This window comes from Apaloderma vittatum, unplaced genomic scaffold (assembly GCF_000703405.1).
Source record: "Apaloderma vittatum isolate BGI_N311 unplaced genomic scaffold, ASM70340v1 scaffold31599, whole genome shotgun sequence".
Taxonomy (NCBI): domain Eukaryota; kingdom Metazoa; phylum Chordata; class Aves; order Trogoniformes; family Trogonidae; genus Apaloderma; species Apaloderma vittatum.
The window spans coordinates 1,779-17,279 of NW_009735121.1; the positions used below are offsets into that span (position 1 = coordinate 1,779).

A 15,501-nucleotide genomic window follows, 5' to 3' on the forward strand; every position below is an offset into this window, starting at 1 on the left:
GAGCTGCTGTTCAGCTCTCTCTCTCCCAGTGTCTGTACGTGTACTCTGACCTTACACTACCTCTAAAACTTTCCTTTTTGTGCTTAAGTATGTTTAGTCTTTAGAGATTGTTTCACACTCATAGCAGTCACACAGCTCCTGAGCTACGCAGACATACAGGGCTGCTTCTTTAATCCATTTCACCTGGCATCGTTTCCAGGCAATAACCCTACATTCTGAACTAAGCCATAGGATACTTCAGTAATAGCACAGTCTGCAGTTATAAAGTATTTAAAGACATTTCAGTGTCACTTAACAAGGAAATATTTAGTCAATCTACTACTATTACAGTAATGCTCAAATTGCCATCTGGAAGACCCAGATTCAAAAATCAGTCTCTGGATCCCAGGCTCAGCTCACGACGGCCGAATACATTGTAAAGAAGATGCAATTAGTCTCCAGGGAAAGGCTTCTGCAGGCTGTCATTGGCTCTGCAGCATGCAGCACACTCACTCGTGTGGATAAAAATAACATATTGAAATGGCAGCTGCTCAGCAAAGGAAGAGGATTTGAGCAGGGATAAAAATATACCTTAAAAAGAGGAGGAAAAAGAAAAGGTAAAATGCCTATCGAAAGCATTAAAAGGTAGTATTGAATGTGCTGAATCAATGATACTTAAGATTCACCTTTGAACCCCAAAAGCAGGAAACACTATTTATTTCACAAAGCAAGACAACCCAAGAACGTAATTATTGCTGCCCAAAACAAATCCAAGGCTAGCTCAGCCTAATCACCTCAAACAAGATGTACACACTGGAAATGGATTTTGTTAAATTTTTAAGAACTCCTGCTTATCATTTTATTACAGGATCCAAAACCTGCTGATCCAAATGTGCCATTTAAAGATAGAAATTATTTCCAAGAAACAGCGGGTTCCAAACTGTGACTGATATCTATTATCATGTCCACATTCTTTAAGTTGTTTTGAAGGTGTATTTTAACATATTACCTCTTCGTCTTGAAGGCCATTACAATATGAAAGTGGGTGGTGTTAGTGCTGCATACCAAACTCACGTCGAGTCAACATTAAAGCCTCCCAAAGACCCACAAGATAGCAGCGAGTCCTGTTAGATCACTACATTATTTCCATGCCATTCTGAGATTGCTCTCCACAGTGTGTTTTATTAGTGTCTTGCCCAGGCTATTTTTAAAGTCTCAAACCCAGAAGCTTTTCCTTTCTGAGAGTATCCAACTTGAGTTTAAAAGCACGGCATGCACTGATTAACTCGTATAAAATGCAAAATGAAAAACCTCTTGTGGATCTGGTTATTTAACTGCAGGTGTTCAAAATGGCAAGCAAGATTTGAACTGATAACCATAACTTGTTGTATTACAAGATTTCTAGATCCAAGTTTTTTAAGGATTCCTTTCAGTCAGTTTAAATAAAGATGAGGTGAGAAAAGTGCAGACAGGAAAGAGACAGAATCTGTGTTAAGACATAATCATACACTAACTGATACAGATGGAAAAAAAAACACAAAAGGCTTGTGATCACATGAGCCCTTCTATGGGCTTGACTTGAGATATGTTTTGTTCCAGCAAGCTCCGATTTTTTTTTTTTTCCAGCTGTATCTGTTGATTTAACTAAAGCTATTTCCTCTCCTTACAAATTCTTCCCTGCTTACAGAAGATCACTGCAGCATTACCACAACATGGTAGACGCTAATTTGAATAATGATCCATTCCTAAATATATTACAGCAACTAAGTTATGGTAAGCTACACCGGATAAGCAGCCGTCAAATTCAGTGTATGATATATTTCACTATAAGCAAACTTAATGTTTTTGCTGAGGAAATCCTTCAAAAATGTGACTTCACAACAAAGTATTTCATGTAAGATTAGTTCTGAGGCTTTTGTTTACAGTTTTGCAACTATTAACCATGAAAGAGAACAATTTATAAAGAATTTAAGAAATAATTCCCAGGACACTACCTGACTGCTATTACTGTGTTTTGATCAGTATGATACAATACACACAAAACTTGAGACAAACCAGAGATGACTCTGCAGAGGGGATTAACAATCAAGACCAAGCAGGAATTAATATGTGTCGAACTATACGCATTATATGCTGACACGCTTATTCCATCATTCCTAACACAAGGTAGCATTCATAAGAAAATATTTCAGTTGCAAAGGATCTTTTCACAGCATTTAAACTACACTGTACAGAACTATCCTTGTTTAGGTGCTGAATATAAATACATAGGAACCTGATATTGCTAAATTAACATTTTATTTCTGCTACAGCCATGTCGCCTGGGTTGTTATCTTGGCAGATTTCAGCGGCTAAAACCTGGGCTGGGCCTGCCTGACAGTTGAATAGAAGAGTCCTGGGCAAATCCTGGGTGCTGAAATCAAGGAAAGGCACCTGATTTTCATTCAGTATACACCCCTGGAAGCATAGGATGTTGCCAGACAACATATAAACCAAATAAAGGCTATCACTGCTTGCCATTAATAAAAGCCTGGACTCCACTACATAAGGAGGGAAGGTATTTTGGTTTTTCAATTCATTTGGCCTCACTTTTATCTCCATCAAGCTCTCTTTGTCATTTCAATAGGGAAGTCTATTTCTTGGTGTTTCTCATCACCCTGAATTGCTTCACAGCACTGGGGATGTGAAACACAAGCTCCATTTCAGACCATGGTGAATGCACCAAATGCAAGTTATTGCCCATTTATCAAAGGTTGGTCTTCTGAGTAAGAATCACTATTAAACCAAATCAGACTTCATTAACACCCCAAGCCTTAATATGGCAAGAAATTTACTTTCAGAAACCGCAAATGCAGGCTTGGGTTTTTTTAATGGTCTCATGACTGGTAACAAAACTGAATACTTATGTAATAAGCAAAACCTTACACAAGTAACCCTCAAACTGAAACTACTCATTATACAGCACAAGAAAAACCTAGATTTCTGAATTGTGTACCATAAGCAGTTTCTAGTCAGATTTAGATGAAATATGTAGACAGTGCTTTGAATATTTCTTGACATATTTTCAAAGGAAGATTACCTTTGCCAAAAAAAAAAAATCTAAAAAAATTCCTAACTGCAAGTCAGTTCAACCCCCTTTTCCTCTCTCAACAAAGAATTTGTACAAAGAATTCTGTAATTCAAGGCAGCAACAAAAAGAGCAACTAAAAGAAAACTTTGTGATGAAATACTCAGAGTGATCTTCTCAAAATGGCGTAGTTAAACCTCATTCTCTCCCAAGGCAGGAAGAACTATGGCTTCAGCAAGAAAACACCACTAAGCAAAAAGCTAGGTCTCGCTGAGCTGCACAAGATTCCCAGAGTTGATCATTTTTACAGGCTGCACACATTGTATCTATTAAAAACAACACTAGCCACTTACACAAAAGATCAGCTTATGTTTGTGTTTCACATTGTTTTGTATAAAGACAAAACACACTCAAATGCTCGTGTTGCAATAGCTGCAGCTAGAGAGAACCCAAAAAGGGCCGCCTACCCTAGCGGACCGACAGGCATTAGGTGCACAGTGTAACTGGACTTTTCCTAACCAAAAGTGAAGTTTCTTATTCTAAGTAAGCACGTCTTCCCAATTATTTACTACAGGAAATAGCCTCTTTCTAAATTTACCTTTCAGTGAATCATTTTCAGCTCTCATTATGTCAATTAGCGAGTTCTCCAGTGAATGCATGTCAAAAGTCCTTGTGCGATCCTGCAAGCAAATACAAACAAAGCCAGTTTAGGCAACACACAGCGTTAAACAAGACCATCTGAAACAAAAAAACTTCAAGTTTTCTTCTACGTTACCACAGCAAAATTAAGCAAAACCACGTACACCACTAAAGTCAGACTGATACAGGAACATTAAAAATCAGAATATTCTGAAATCTGATCTATATTTATCATAACTGACCATTTAAGAACCCAAATTCAATATCTAGTTTGTATTCCTTGCTATACAGTTAAACTTTGTTAAAAATAATGTCACAGTTAGGAAGTAAAGATCATATTCTGGGAGACAGAATTGCAAGGAGAAATCATAAATTGGGTATTTTGGCCTTAATTTAAATTCCAGAAACATACAGAATTTCCGTCACCTGAACTACTACCCTAACAAGTTAAACAATCTAATTCTGCACAGTCAGTTTAAATCCTGTATAATTATTAAGCAGTCCATACAAGCAGTAATGTTTCAAATCATCGGGTTTACTAGGTGACGACTTAACTCTGATTTTTAATTTCCTGACTTCACAAGTTTGGTATTCCAAGCATTACCAGAAGTGAAGGAGGACTCAACAAATGGGAGACAAGATGTCTCACGTGCCTCACTGTTTCCTTGTCTCAAGCCATTTGAAATACACTTACCAAATATTTCTCCTTCCTATTAACCACAGCCATCATTTAACACATGTATGGTTCAGACTTTCACCAATCACTTCCACATCGTACAAATCCGATGCTACATTAGTGTAAGACATAAAATAGCTTGGCACTGCATTATTTTAATTAGCAAATTCAGAATAACTCCAAGTATATATAAACTTCAAAATCTTTACAGTACTTTAAAAGGTCACTAACAGAGGCAAAAAAATACTCTTAATTCCCAAAATTATTCACCCATCCATGTTATCTATGTATTTATGTGTTTGGACATTTGTAGAAAACACCTGGATAGAATTTTATACAATTATACTAATCCACGGGGGATTTTATTTTTGTGTCCAAGAAAAACTCTTCCATCATGTTCTAAAGATCTTACTCCATTCACCTCCAAACTGAGATCAAGCATGGAAAGCGTCTGTTCAAATAAGAAAGTAAAATTGGAGCAATTCAAGACAGACATTTGCTCTAAACTGCTTCTCCGCAACTGTTGTTATTACAGCAGTGAATATATGTATTTTTTTTGTCCCTAACTCTAGGTGTGAAGCTGAAATTCCTCCAAAGTGCACAGATCCAGCTTTGATCATTTTTAAAACCAGAGGTGAAGTAAAAAATGGAATTACACAGTGTTGTGTACCAAGTAATAATGTCCTTTTCTCCCGCTGATGAAGTGCTAAAGCAATATTGATTGCAGTGTTGCAAGAGGCATTCTTCATCGCAGACAACGATCATCTTGGACTTCAAACACCTAGCACTGCTTAAAGAGCAGGAATCCACTGGCTCCTAGAGGGCTGACCCATTTCCAAATTCATAATGTACATTCTGACCATTACCAAATACGATTTTTCAATGAAATTTTCTGCTATTTTTCCTCCCTTCAGAGCAGTTTATTCCTGACACAGAAGAGGTGAAGTATTTCTACCCGGATGTGCTGCATTTCAAAGAACATTAGAAAGATCAGAGTCTGGAACCATTTGCTTTATTAGTCAAGCCCAATATCGAATTTGCTATTAAAAGCATAGGTCTGCTCTGTCTCTTCAAAATATCTATTTCCTTGGTCATTTATATTACAAGGTAATTGAGGCATCTTACAGAAACTATCATGAGCATTTAAATTCTTAAGTTCTGTGGTTTACTCTCACACATTTCCTACCTGTTTCTTCCTTTCCTAGTAGTATTTAGTTTACTGTTACACATCAATAGCTTGTAACTATTTCAAACTCTAGTTACACTGAAACACCTTAAAGCAGGGCTGAGTGCAAGTCCTGGATTCATTAGGATCCAACAGCTGCCTAACTCAGGAACCACTGCCAGGAGACAATCTCCACATTTTCAGCAGTGCTCACCACATGACAAGAACTGCCTAAAACACAGGTAAGGAGAAAACCTGGCATCCCTCAGTAGCTACTCTTCTGTTCCAGCTTTCTTAGTGTATTGTGTTTCTCTGTGTGGATTTAATCTCAAGTCCAACCCACGAACAGCTACAAAATTCTTATTTATTTCATAAAAAATTCTTATTTCATAAAAAATTCTTATTTCATAAAGCGCAGTAGTTCCAAGTCTTTGTTCGATTTGTGGCACTTAACATTTCAGTTGTCCAAGAAACGTGACGGCTGAGTAATTTCTAGTTTATTGTGCTGTGTGTGTGCTGGAGTACGTGAACCCAAAGATAGTCGCTTGTCTCTAAAATGTCTGTGTTACGTTGGTTTGAGCTATAGTAACAAACAGAAGGTTTTGCTGCAATGGTATTTAATATTGAGAACAGAGTGTTTAAACATTTGAGGGGAAAAAAAGTGGAATTGAACTGGTGTTAGCTGATAGGGACACCACATGCTCCAATGGAAGCGTTTTTGTGGTGAGGAATATCAGACTTATCAGACCAGGGAAGATCAGACTTATCCCTGGGTTGTCGGAAACAAGTTTGCTCCTCCAAGATAGCAAACCACGGCAAGCACAACACTAAGAACCACTGCTACTGTTACGCTGCATTTGCATATATATTCCTGAAATTAATGCATCAGCCCACCTCTCTGAAAATGCAGAGTAATTCAAGAACTTGGTATGTAAGTAAACCCGTATACATCTGCGCAAGGAAAAGATGTCGGAGTCAAGTTAACACTTGGACTGGATGACCTTAAAGGTCTTTTCCAATCTAAACAATTCTCTGACTCTGTGTATGCCCTAAGTAAAGTCCAGTCAAAATGCCATGTTCAGCAGCTTCAGAGGTTTGCACAGTGCTTATTACAGAACTCCATTAAGCTAGCTGACTGCTTGCCCTGGTACCAAAAGGGTCCCACTACTGGACAAAGACACCACTGACAGCTTTTTAGGACTTTTATACAATTTAAAGGCCTTTTATAGAGACTGCTTTGACAACAGTAATACAAATTTTGTCAGTCTTAACTTCCAAGATGACCAGCACATTTTATGGGAAACAGATATATCTGAAATACATATATTATAAACCTAACAAAAAATCAAGACTGATGACAGGCTAGTGGTAGTGGCCATATTGCTTAAGAAATGTGTAACTATACATTTAATTCTGTAACATCAAAACAAAGCTGTAACAGTCAAGACACTGATCATTATGTGGTAACTAAATGTGAGCTATTCTCAGATACATGTTAGTTATGAGTTATAAAGCACCCAAAGCATGCTGTGCTTAGGAAAAAAAAAAAAAAAGTGGTGTTTTCTTCAAAAGACTCCACATAGAGAGAATTAACAGCAATATGGTGGTTTTTAATGATCAGTTCACAAAGTTATAGTGCTTTCACGAAGCTGGATTGCTTACTGTATACTTTTCTTATATATTTATAAAGAAAAGATATAGGGTAACAACTACCCTGGAATAAATCAGAGTATGTACACTTCAGTAACTACATTAACTCTAGCCTGCTATTATTTACCCAGGCTGATCACAAGAACTTGGCTTTACACAAGTTTGTTGAGAGCATCTAAAATTTTGCTTTATCAGAGGGCTCAAAGGGCACGCACACATTTATCCATGGGAAACAGAACTGAGGCAGAAAGACATCAGGCTGAACACAAGGCCACAAAAAAAACCCCACCAAAAACGCTCCAACCTGCAGTCTTAATACATGGCTATGTTTAAAATGTCAGCCAACATTTCAAAAGACATTCATTAAACATAATTTTGAATACGCAGTATTGTTTTCACAATAATATCCAAGAGGTGACAGCTAGCAGATCTGGTTAAAAGAGACCTGTCCAGACTGTAAATATTCCACAACAGTAAACACAAGTTTTGAACTGTACACTGGCCAGGTCTGTCTACAGAAAAATACTGCCTGAAAATAATTTTTAATTATATGGTGTACTTGTAATAATGCAATCTCACTGTTAAAGCATAAAGAGTAGAACTCAGGACTTCACAACTTTGTCACTGGGTTCAGACAGCACAGGCAAACCACCTCAGTGACTGCAGCGACTTCCCCACTAGCACCCAGAGAGATTATTACGTTTAGTGGTCATGTAAAAAATGTAAATAGGGAATCACTACCTTCTAATTACTATCCAAAACCATTTCATTCAAAAAAGAAAGTCACCTGGCACTAAGCATGTATGAGATCCTCCTATGCAAAAGAAATTAAACATGAATTTTTCATGCCCAAGAAGATTATACTTTGCACTTAATCTCATACCTAAATTATCTTGCAGAAAAATGTACATCTAACTCGACTATTAAAGTGCCGATTCATTATATTTAATCTGCACCCACAGCATTATCATCACCTGAGCAATTAAGATTCCAGAACCTGAGAGTTTCTATTCAGTACTTCCCACGATGGGCCTCTCAAAGCTAAAAACTCAAAGTGTACAAAAAGGAAAGCCTGGCAAGGTAGGAGCGCTAGCTGGTAGCTAAGGCTGTCCCTAATTTTGTAATACACGATGTCTCTGAATACTGAGGCATCAATGCAAAGTATGTCACTGCGTTAAGCAACTTTTTGAAGGTGATTAAGCCTTATTTACAGCGTAGGTGTAGCTGTAAAACTGGTGCTTATATATTTAAACCTTTTTCAGACCAGAGTACTTGTGAAAATCAGCAAACTCACAACTACATTTGCTGCCCTCATTATGGCACGGAAAGCCTGAAACCTTCCCACAATTCAAAAACCTTGTGTCTCAGGTAAAGTGTGCAGGGAAAGGTTAATGGTGTAGGTACTAAGTACAAGTTTCACATTTTTCTTTTAATTGCAAAGCAAATTTGGACTTGATTATGCTTCTGGGTAAGCTTCTCCTCCTTACCACCACCCTGCAAATGTTGTGTTCCAGCTCCCAGTCCAGTATCCAGTGAATTAAAGGCTTTGAATAAACAGGTTTTTCCTGAAAGGATGTTGCTGTATGCTGCCCTGATCATCTTTTACAGCTTCATCAGGGAACAATGAGAAAAAGCTGGAAAAGTTAAGTGATGCATAACAGAAGTTTTTTTGGGGAGAGAGCACTTCTGGTTTAGTTAAAAAAAAAAAAAAAAGTTCAAGTTTAAGTGTTAGAAATTACAGACCTTTGTAAAAAGTTCCAGTAACAGATTCTATTTTAGCCACATATTAAGTTTTTTATATAACTTCCAGAAATTACTTTCCACAATATCTTGTGTTCTCAATCTTTATGCTGGCCTGCTAAGTATGCAAATTTCAAAGCAAAATGCTTAATAAGAGTACTCCTTTTAATCTTAGGAAAATACAAACATAATTCAAATAGCTTCTAACAAAAGCTCTCTTTAAGAAGAAACCCTGAGGTCAAAAACGCACAGGAGGGCCAAAGCCGAAGTATTAACGTCAGGAGTAAGTTTATGAAACAAGAACGGTGTTAACTTCCACACTACTTAACTTGCGCATGTCGTACCACATTAGAGTGCTGCTCATTCCACACATCAGTAGCTGTGGGGAGCAGCATACAAAACCCTAATTACTACACAGCTGAGGCAGTTATAGGGAAATAGGTGAACGGACATTTAAAAATCCAACTTCAAGTATTTACTCTATTTTAACATAATAGCAGGAAGTTTCTCGGAATAGCTGCTGTTGCTAGAATGAAATTAAAATTCTGCAGAACAAGCAGCCTCGTTTTATGTAACCAGCCATCATGACTTGTGAAAAGGTTCCTCAAAAACAAAGAGCAAATATTAAAATAAAGAGGCATGGTAAAGAAATTTATTTGCAGAATTCCTTGAAGAGGAAAGATTGGCAAATGCATTCAAGTGGTGATTTTTTAATTCCAGTTCCCCATAAATTTGCTTAACGCACTTATTAAATCAAACCATTTCAATGGGCAAACAAATCATGACGTATAGCTCAGAACTAAAACACATTCTGTAATCACGTATGTGCTTTCTCAAACATTCCGTATCTGCCTGGGGGAAGAGAAAGTCTCTCTGGCACAGACCCTCACTGGATTTGGAAGGGGTTATATACCTGGAAACTAGCCACTGTAGAAGAAAGGAAAAAACATTTTGAACAAGTGGATGTAATGAATTGCTCTCATGTACAGAATTCTTTGAAATGGGAAGTTATTTTCAAGCCTAATTCCAGGAAGAAACATGAATTATTTTTAAGCATTTTTACAAAAAAGTGAACACTATTTCTTAACTTGCTTGTGCCTTCAAAGGCCAATTTTAAAAGCATCGTCACGCATTTGAAGAGCAGATCTGGAAACCTGGAAATGCCTATCAAAGCAAAGATTTATGTGTTGCATAACAGGCAGGATGTTCCACTCTCATGAGGAAGTGCAAGTACATAGCAAAAGGAGAGCCAAAACAATCTGGAGGGCAATGCTGCAGTAAAATGCAATTACTGAGCACTTAGTTTGTCAGTGCTGCTGGGAGAGAAGTAGAAAGCATTCTTCAAAAAAAACCAAACACACAACAGTAACTTTGTAAGATGCAAGAGTCAAAGTCTTTTCCTTTACTAATTCTCAGAAAGGGTGCTATATCCAAAATACTCAGTTTTGGTTGGTTTTTGGGGTTGGTGTGTGTTTTTTTTTTAAATTCAGGAACCATCTTTTCGTTTGGAGACCATTTCCTTTTCAAATGAACGCACAAAGGACAATGGCTTTTCTCTTTTCAAAGGATCTTTGCAGGAGGAAGCCTGCCCAGTGTCTAAAGCACAATATCAAAACTTTTCATTACGAGATCTGTTAACAGTCTTCTCCGACCTTGCTTCTAGTTCCATCTCTGCAATAAGAGGTTCCTACAGACAGGTTACTTCTGAAATGTTATGAGACAGAACTCCAAAGGAAAAACACTTAGAACAAAAATCACTTTTTCTTTTTTTTTTGCATGCAGGTCTCAATACCAAACAAGAAATCATCAAATTGCAAGATTATCAAACAGATTTGCCTTTCATCTGCCCTATTCGGAATGCCCACTTCATCGCAAGCCTCTAAGGGCCAGGGGCAGAAATATTTGAAGTGAGCAGCAGTTCACAGCAGTGGCTCACAGGGACGTTATGCAATGTTGTTCTCTCTGAACAGGAAACAAACACTTACACTTGGTTACCCTAAGATTTCCATCAAGGCACAGACTTTTATGTCTCACCAAGCTTTGGAGTAGACACAACATTTGAGAAAAAAGAAAGTGATCCCCAAATGAAATATTTGCAGTTGCCAGTTTACCTCTTGTCTTCTAAAGAAACTAATTTTCACTAGATTGCAACAACACTTGTTAATGATTTAAGCAGCAAAACATAAATATTAAATGACAGGGATAGTTGTATCAAATTACTCCATTATGTTGCTGCAGCAAAGACAGCTTTCAATTACTTCCTAAATAGGAATCTAAGAAGATTCCAGTAACAAAATAGCCTTGTCCAGTACATGACTGCACCATCAAGGATACTTCATATATATATACATGAACACAGATATAGAATAAGCAAAATTCCTTACTTCTCCTTTGAGTCAGGCATACAATCAGCACGAGCAAGAAAAAACGAAAAGCCAGAGATCAAATTTTACAGCATTTGTTTGCAGTGATTCAAAAAATTCAGTGTGCTTTCAACACATAGATGGCTAAGTGACCAAAGAAGCTAAAGATTTTATACAAAAAAGAAACAAAAAAGTTATAAAAAGCAGTTGTCCAAGATGGCTTCAAAATTAATCAGCATCTTCCTAGGTCTGCAGCGCTGAAGTCCTGCTTTGCTGCCCTGCCCTCTTCTTCACAGAAGTGATAGTAACAGACTGGAAAGCACTTCACTCCAACACTTTCCTTTTCTTGGCATGAAGGAGTGTCAGACTTGGTCTTGACATGTACAGCTTCATCTTAGTGTTTATGTAAACAGACACCAACATGCTACACAAATTATTTCTTTACTGTGATTAAAATACGTGTGTCTGGTATTTTACGTTTGGAACACAACCTACAACTCAAGGTTGACTTTGCCAATTCCCTGAGATTTCCTTGATGTCAAAGCAAGCACATTTCTATCCCTGCGTATATATTTGGGCCCTTATACACAGCAGCAAAGACGTACTTGATCTCATTCTGTCACTCTGAACATCAGCTATGTGTCAGGGTACAGAATGAATTAAAGTGTGAGCCAAGTCTCGCCGCAGTGAGGCTGAAAAAAGAGTGACTCCAGCTGTGTCCCTTTTTCTAATGGTTTCAGCGTATACATTTGGTACATGGGACACAGGTTCATTATATTAATTACAAATCCTGACGTTAAAATCAATTACGACTGCGCATTCTAAATTTACAAGGGCTCTACCTGTTATTGAACCAGAGCGAGCAGCTCTGCAGCAGAAAAAAAGGTCTCTAATGGAAAGTTATTGCCAGCAGCTGCTGTTGTCAGAGGCTGCACAGGCAGGCCCCGCAAACCAAACACAAACCAAACAGTTTAGGAAGGAGAACTGAACTGTTCCTATGTCTGAATCCACAAAGTCCTTATTAAATATTTTTCTGTTTCTTTAAGGCAGTGTATAATACGAGACATACAGCGCTGGTTTTATCTACAGGTCTTTCAAATGACGTTAAAGTAGGTCACCCTGGTTCTTCCAGGCTATAAATACAGCAGTCATTTTGAAATTTTCACTTTTGCCCTCATTTGAAGTTCTTGAAAAATAACCCTCTAAATTTAAAGGATATCTTGGGAATTTTGGATTCACCCTAAAGGAGTTTACAAAAGGCACACACACACACACACACATAAAAGCCAGGTTTAGCTAGGACCACTAGTAGTGGTCAGATGAAGAGTACTTATGTTTTAATTCTTACTGCAACTTAGGTTCAACATTACACAGTTCTTTTCAAATTCATAAGAAGTCAGCCTAGAAGAAAAGGTTGAACTGCCAGACAACTTGCCTCCTGCCAGGATAAGGCCATATTAAAATATAGGAGACCTCCAACTGACGCTTGTCCAGATCTATTTTTGGTAATGATTTAATGGCCTGTAACTCAAATTTGCCGCAATTACGGAGGGAAGCAAACTGCATTGATTACCACATGTAAAAAATTCAGACTTCCCAAAAAATGCTATAAAAATCACATTGCACTACAAGTCCATATGATACTGTAAACCAAAATACATTCACTTAATACTTTTTCTCAGAAGTGGCACATTCTCGAATCCTTTAGAAGGCCTCGGATCTCTCATACTTCATCGGGCTGCCCTTTTTTCTTTACTCCTTTTGTGCAGATATACTTGCTACGTGTAACTAAATTTGTTCATCAGCCATTTCTGAACGTGCGTAAGCATTAAGCTGAAGGAAACTGGCTAATAGAGGTATCTGGTGGGCAACAGATATTTCTACGACTACCACTATTTAAAACAACACGATTCACAGCTCAGAGCATAATTCACATTATTTCAAAGTGGCCAGACATCTTTTCTTAATTGCTAGCAGAGAAGTCATATAATCAGACCGTGCTGCTCCAACACCTGACCCCTTCCAGAGCATTTTAATGCACTTACGCGTTCTTTTTCTTACAGATATAACAGAGAGTGCTCACCTGAAAAGGAAAAATGTTGTCAGCTCTGTTCAAACTCTCTTCCACCCACGACTTTGGAGCAAAGGCTGAGCTGGGTCGAGCATACTTCTGCAACTGGATATGATTACTTGCAAAATTCTTCTTTAAGGGCGAGATGGAGTTCAAGGGTGTTATCCCTCCGTTCAGTCCCCTGCGGTGGTCTCGACCTTGGGACCCACCCCACCCACCATATCCACCGCCACCGGGGCTCCATGAAGATGGTGTAGGTGATGGACTTTGGTAGCTGCTCCATGGAGAAGGTGGCTTGTTAAGATTATTAGCCAAATGAGGCAACTGATTAAAAGCAGCATTTCTATGTGTGAATGGAGGTGGATGAGGGCTTGCAGGAGACCTCCTCTGTTGCTGATGCTGATTGTGATGATGCTGAAAATGGGGGTGATGAGGGTGGTGTTGAGAGAGGGGTCCGATTTGGGGGGAAAAGCTACCACCAAAGCCCGGGCTGACGTGATGTGGAAAATTCTGAAACAGCAGAGCACCATTATTAGCCGAGGCAGTAGGGACCCCTCCCTGGTGAAAAAAACTTGCATCTTCGTTGATTATTGTAGAAGAAGAAGGAGCTATAGCTGCAGACCAGTTACTAAAACCAGTCAGAGAAGATGCAGTGGATGTCAAGGGCTGCGCCGAAGTACCGAGCCCCGAAGCCTCTTGATAATCGAATCCTGTTAACACCGGCGATTCTATTCTTATTTTCTCCTTTCCATTGCCGTTCTCTGAAGAACTGTCGCCCGGATTTTCTTCGGTTTTAGCTTTCTCAGGTTCAGAGAGCATGCCTGCTTCCTGACTTTGACCAGGGGAAAGCTGCTGTTTTTCTAGGGACTCTTGCTTTTCCTGTTGCTGAGTTTTAGATTTTTCTGACCCCAGAATCTCATCCTGAATATTATGGGCAGCTGGAGCAGGAAAAAGCCAAGCTGACCCAGCACTACTGCCATTGGCAGCTGTGTTATTATTTATAAAAGCAGCAGGGCTGGGGGTTGCATTTTGATGATGGTGTGGAGGCTGCAGATGTGGATGAAATCTGACTGGAAAAGCTGACTTATTTCCAGTGTTGTTTTGCACTAACACTCCAAACCCGTAATCCCCCATTTATTATATTTAGGGTTTGAATCCTCCCTGTAAGAACAAGTTGATGTTTAGTGTTTACCTTGTCCTCTTCTGAGGCAAGGTTAGCAAGTATCCTGGTTTTAGCTAGATATTCCAGTTTCTCCCTCCACGCTATTTGTTTCAGATTTGGATAAAGATGGTTGATTTTTGCAAAAGATAGATCTCTTCGACTACTTCAATATGTCAATTTGTGTCCATTTCCTTCCTTTGGCCAGGAGGAAGGGAAAAATAAATCTTTGGTTCACAAAATAAGAGGTTTCCTTTTTCTAAAGGAAATGCACAGCAATGAGAGAAAAAGCTTCTGGGGAATAAAGAGATTCTAACTATCCTGTTTTTTTCCTCCTCAGCAGCCTTGACTCGCCCATAAATGAGTTAAGAGAGAAGGAAAAAAAAAAAAATATACAATGACGTCTGGTCCCCTGACCCCTTGGCAGCAAAAAATAGATTTAAATCTGGAATAATTTAATACATCTCTATAATCTAATATATATCTGTGTCCTGTTCAAAAAGAGTCTTTGCTGTGGGTAAGGGAAAAATTTACCTCAGGATCTCAGCATTCAGAAGGGTAAAAAGAGGGAGTGAGTTGCAGAAGAGGCTTTTTCCCCGTGCTGCTGGGTTTAACCTATTATATTTAGTAATAATATACACTCCGTGTGCGTGTGTGTATGCGCGTGTGTGGTTGTTTAAAGGGGTAAGATCTTATCTCAGGAAATTAGTATTCTGTGTGTGTTGGGTGGGGAGTGAGTTGTGCAGAAGGGTGGATTCTCGATGCTGCTCCTTTTGGGCTGGGTTTGAGCTTGCCAGACTCGCTGCTTATTTACGATCCGGTATCTGCGTGTCCTTCATGCGAGTCCTGGCTGTCCGAAGAGGAAGATTTTCATCTCAGAAACGAGCATTCAGGAAAAGGGAAGGGAGGGGACAGCGAGTCGCGCAGGAGGAAGGGGAAGGAGAACGTTCTTGCTCTCTCTGCTGCCGGGAGGCTGCTTTCGGGTGCGGGGT

General features: G+C 38.8%; 1 protein-coding gene across 1 annotated transcript; it reads right to left on the bottom strand.

Annotated features, from left to right (window-relative positions):
* Positions 1-3,585: 3,585 nt before the first annotated feature.
* On the bottom strand, positions 3,586-15,358 carry CPEB4 (cytoplasmic polyadenylation element binding protein 4). The gene is made up of 2 exons (XM_009876496.1): positions 13,363-15,358; positions 3,586-3,726 (listed from the first exon to the last, which is right to left on the bottom strand). The coding sequence occupies exons 1-2, from the start codon at positions 14,482-14,484 to the stop codon at positions 3,586-3,588; spliced, it is 1,263 nt and encodes a 420-aa protein (XP_009874798.1). The 5' UTR covers positions 14,485-15,358.
* Positions 15,359-15,501: the final 143 nt, after the last annotated feature.

Excerpts from the sequence above, each read along its gene's own strand:
- CPEB4 (XM_009876496.1), bottom strand. The coding sequence starts at position 14,484 with ATGGGGGATTACGGGTTTGGAGTGTTAGTGCAAAACAACACTGGAAAT. Across the intron at positions 3,727-13,362 it reads ACAACATTTTTCCTTTTCAG|GATCGCACAAGGACTTTTGA; the intron begins GTGAGCACTCTC and ends ATTTGCTTGCAG.